This window comes from Tachysurus fulvidraco, chromosome 2 (genome assembly GCF_022655615.1).
Source record: "Tachysurus fulvidraco isolate hzauxx_2018 chromosome 2, HZAU_PFXX_2.0, whole genome shotgun sequence".
Taxonomy (NCBI): domain Eukaryota; kingdom Metazoa; phylum Chordata; class Actinopteri; order Siluriformes; family Bagridae; genus Tachysurus; species Tachysurus fulvidraco.
The window spans coordinates 17,940,960-17,944,822 of record NC_062519.1 but is presented as its reverse complement, the minus strand read 5'-3'; the positions used below and the strand labels follow the sequence as shown (position 1 = coordinate 17,944,822).

The 3,863-nt window shown below is 42.7% G+C and overlaps 1 protein-coding gene across 2 annotated transcripts in view; it reads right to left on the bottom strand.

Annotated features, from left to right (window-relative positions):
- The window catches only part of bicd2 (bicaudal D homolog 2 (Drosophila)), a 10,457-nt gene extending 7,917 nt beyond the window's left edge, over positions 1 to 2,540 (bottom strand). Inside the window, exon 1 of one of the 2 annotated variants that reach the window (XM_027137453.2) lies at positions 1,935 to 2,540. In XM_027137453.2, the coding sequence (XP_026993254.1) occupies positions 1,935 to 2,168 (234 nt within the window). In that variant the 5' untranslated portion in view covers positions 2,169 to 2,540. The remainder of the gene's footprint in view (positions 1 to 1,934) is intronic. The other variant, XM_027137454.2, reaches the window with a different exon arrangement.
- Positions 2,541 to 3,863: the final 1,323 nt, after the last annotated feature.

The following is a 3,863-nucleotide window of genomic DNA, read 5'->3' as shown; positions in this document are numbered from 1 at the left end:
GAGAGAGAGAGAGAGAGAGAGAGAGATAATAATAAAGACAGAGAGAGGGGGGGAGATAATAATAAAGACAGAGAGAGAGAGAGGATAATAAAGAGAGAGAGACAGAGAGAGAGGAGGAGAGATAATAAAGAGAGAGAGAGAATAATAACGAGAGAGAGAGAGACATACAGAATTCTGACAGATGAACAGATGAATGAGTGATTATATAAAGTGAAGGAGAGAAAGAGAGACAGTAACGTGAGTAAATTCAAATAAAAAGCACACAGTAGCTGCTGAGGGAAAACAAATCTGAACTCTGCAGTAGTGTGTGTGTGTGTGTGTGTGTGTGTGTGTGTGTGTGTGTGTGTGTGTGTGAATGTAGTGGTGTGTGTATAGTTGTTTGTGTATAGTTGTGTGTGTAGTGGTGTGTGTGTGTGTGTGTGTGTGTGTAGTCGTGTGTGTGTTATTTAAACTCAGACAGTTCTGAGGCTCACATTTCACTCCCACTCAACTAGAGGGAATTTGAACATCCTGCTTTTTTCCACATAAACACACAGGAAGGAAGTAACACTTTTTTTTAAAGCCTGTTGTGACGGTGAAGCTGCAGAGAGAAGGTCTGATGAGTTTCTATCCTCCAGACTGACTGTGTGTGTGTGTGTCTCCATCAGATCCTCCATCTGATTTCCAGCAGCGTTCACAAAACCCACATCATCTTTAATCCATCTCATCGGTGTTGTGTTTGTGACCTGTACGCTGCGTTACTTACAGTGTAATAAACACTGAGCGTGTGTGTGTGTGTGTGTGTGTGTGTGTGTGTGTGTGTGTGTGTGTGAGAGAGAGACAGTGTTTCTGACACACAGGCAGACGTGTAATTAGAGAAGTGAAATCAGGCTGATGGTGATGTCATTTCCACGTCTCTTCATTACATTTTAACACCACAGGAAATTTAACACTTTAAATCATTTTCACCTACAATTTAAAACATAAATAACATGTTGTGAGAAACGGCTTCAGGTTTATGGAGGTCCACCATCATCTCACTGGATGTTCTTTACTGATCCCTCACACTGCTGCTTGTGGACTTGTTTGATCAGTCTGGAGCTTCTTAGGGTTTAAAGGGTTCCTCTGTTCTGCACAGAGAAACCATCTCCTCCAGAGATTTTACAGAGATCCATGTTTTAAACTCACTCACACATTTTGTTTGAGTCTCACTGCTTCCTGGTGTACAAACAAAATACTGACAAAATACTAACTTTGGTCATTTGTGTAGCAATAAATAAATAAACAAACAAACAAACAAATTACGAATTAATGAGTAAATAAATAAATATCAAGGTTAATATTTTACATTCGTTTAGGATTTGTTTTGTTCCTTAAACGCATGTTTTGTCCGGACTGTTTTGTTTTTTTTCTTCTTGTTTGTTTGTTTTTTACCCTGAAGAATAAATGCCATGTAATAAATTGTGTGTAAGTTGTGTTGTGATACTTCAGCTATGTGTGAGATTAAAACACAGAAATATAAAATCGATTCCCCCATAAAATAAGCTGCAGTTAAAAGATTTTCTTTTACGTTTCGAATTTTTGATTTGATGTAATCGGATTGTATTGTGTTGATTAGATTTGTATCAGACTGAACCGTATTGAATCAGACTGTATCGAATTTTAATTGGACTGTGCCATATTGTATCAGATCTAATTGTATTGTCGGTGGTTGTGGTTGTCGGTTGTTTTTATCGTCGGTTGTAGTGATTATCGGTGGTTGTGATCGTCAGTGGTTTTTATTGTCGGTGGTTGTGGTTATCGGTGCATGTGATTGTTGGTGGGTTTTTTTTTTGTTGGTGGTTGTGATCGTTGGTGGTTGTGATTGTCTGTGGTTTTTATTGTCGGAGGTTGTGATCGTCGGTGGTTCCGAACCCTTTAAACCCAGCGGTACTTTATTCTGTGCCGTTTCTCACCTCTTTCAGTTGATCCAGTTCGTGTCTCAGGGCTTCATGTTCACTCTCCAGCTCATCATAGCGCTGTTGGAGCTGTTGTTTCTCCTCCAGCACCACCAACCCGTACTCTGCAGCCCGGACCTTATCCCGGCTCGTCTCGCTCAGTTCCCGGGACAGACGCTGGAGCTCGGCCCGGAGACCCGGGATCAGCTGTGCGCTGTGTAACCCGTCCTGCTCCATCACAAGCTGCCTCATCTAACACATCCCTAACACAGAACACAACACAGCCATGATGTCCAGCTCCCGCTTGGTCTACACACGGCCATCAGCAGTAAGTCTGGATTTTATTCTGATTATTTATTTCCCTTCCTTCTGTCTGCTCACGGGAGAGGGGAGACCCCGACGCTGAGCTCATCCCGCTGGAGGAAAACGTCAGTCCTTAAAGATGTGTCTCTGTCCCTCTGGGACATGTAGTTCTCTCTGCTGCCCAGTGTGTCGAAGGGACTCCTGTGTGAAATACAATTCCCGGCATGCTCTGCGGCTTGCTGTGAGAAGGCGTTTCCTGCTGGCTCACAAACGCGACGTCATCTATTTTTATCATTCAATAGGTCTGAGACCCCAAAACCCATAAAGCCACATCACACACACACACACACACACACACACACACACACACACACACACACACACACACACACACACACACACACACACACACATCACACGGACAGACAACACACACACACATCACACACACACACATCACACGGACACACACACACGGACACACACATCACACGGACACACACACTCACACACTATTATTATTTGTAGATTGACTTTTTAATTAATCAATTCAAAGACTGAATTGATTACAGGTGATCTACAAGGAACGATTCTCCTGGACCTGCGTGTGTGAGTGTGTGTGCGTGTATGTGTGTGTGTGTTTGAGTGTGTGTTTGTAGGTGTGTGTGTGTGTGTGTGTGTGTGTGTTTGTGTGTGTGTGAGTGAGGTAAGTTGAGAACAATGTAGTAAACTGTGTTGTAATGTCTGGCAGTAAGAAAGGCTCCTCCTTCCTCTTCTTCTTCTTCTTCCTCTTCCTCTTCATCTTCATCTTCATCTTCTCCCACAGTAACCCATGATGGCCGATAGACTCTCGACACTTTCACCTGTGTACAGGGTCGACCACAGTTCAGTCTACAACAATCATGAGTAAAGCACGTTTAAAGTCTCCTTCATCGTTCATTATACTGAGCTGTAATTTTGCCCTGAACATCTCAGAACATCTGCAACACAGAACCGTCCGAACGTCTGAACATTCTGCTGATTCCCACGGCTTGCTGCGCTGGATTTCATTTTCGACCACATGACTTCTGCATACGAGTGACATCATTTCCTGGAGTCTGAGACGACACACGAACGTGTTTTCCATCTCGTCCGTAATCGTGTACAGTAATTAGAACTTCTCGTGGTGATTCTTTTCAGTTGCCGAATCCCGACGAGTTTGTGTTCTCCCACCTGATATCTTTAAAGATATAATTGTGTTAAACATTAACACAATTACCAGCTCCTGTTCTGGAGATCTGTCACCTGATGTGTAAAGATTCCCATGAAACACTGACAACATGAAAGTGAAATCAGTCTCTGGGGATTTCCACTATTTACCTTTGGAGTGTGTTTTGTCAAGCAGTCACTTTTAATCCCATCTGAAACCTTCAGCTGAAGCTACAGACGCTTCCACATTATGCCAGACACCATGCTGGACTGGTACAGTCACTGTAAGTGTTTCTACATATTTCTGTAACCACTGTCGAATCCTACAGTACAGCTGTCCATCATGCTGATGTTTATTTATTTATTTTTTTGCTGGTTTTATTCTAGATAAGTTTTATCATTTCTTCTCCATCTGCTTTGGCCTGGGCTGTGGACTGTGTAGCTACAGGCCTTATT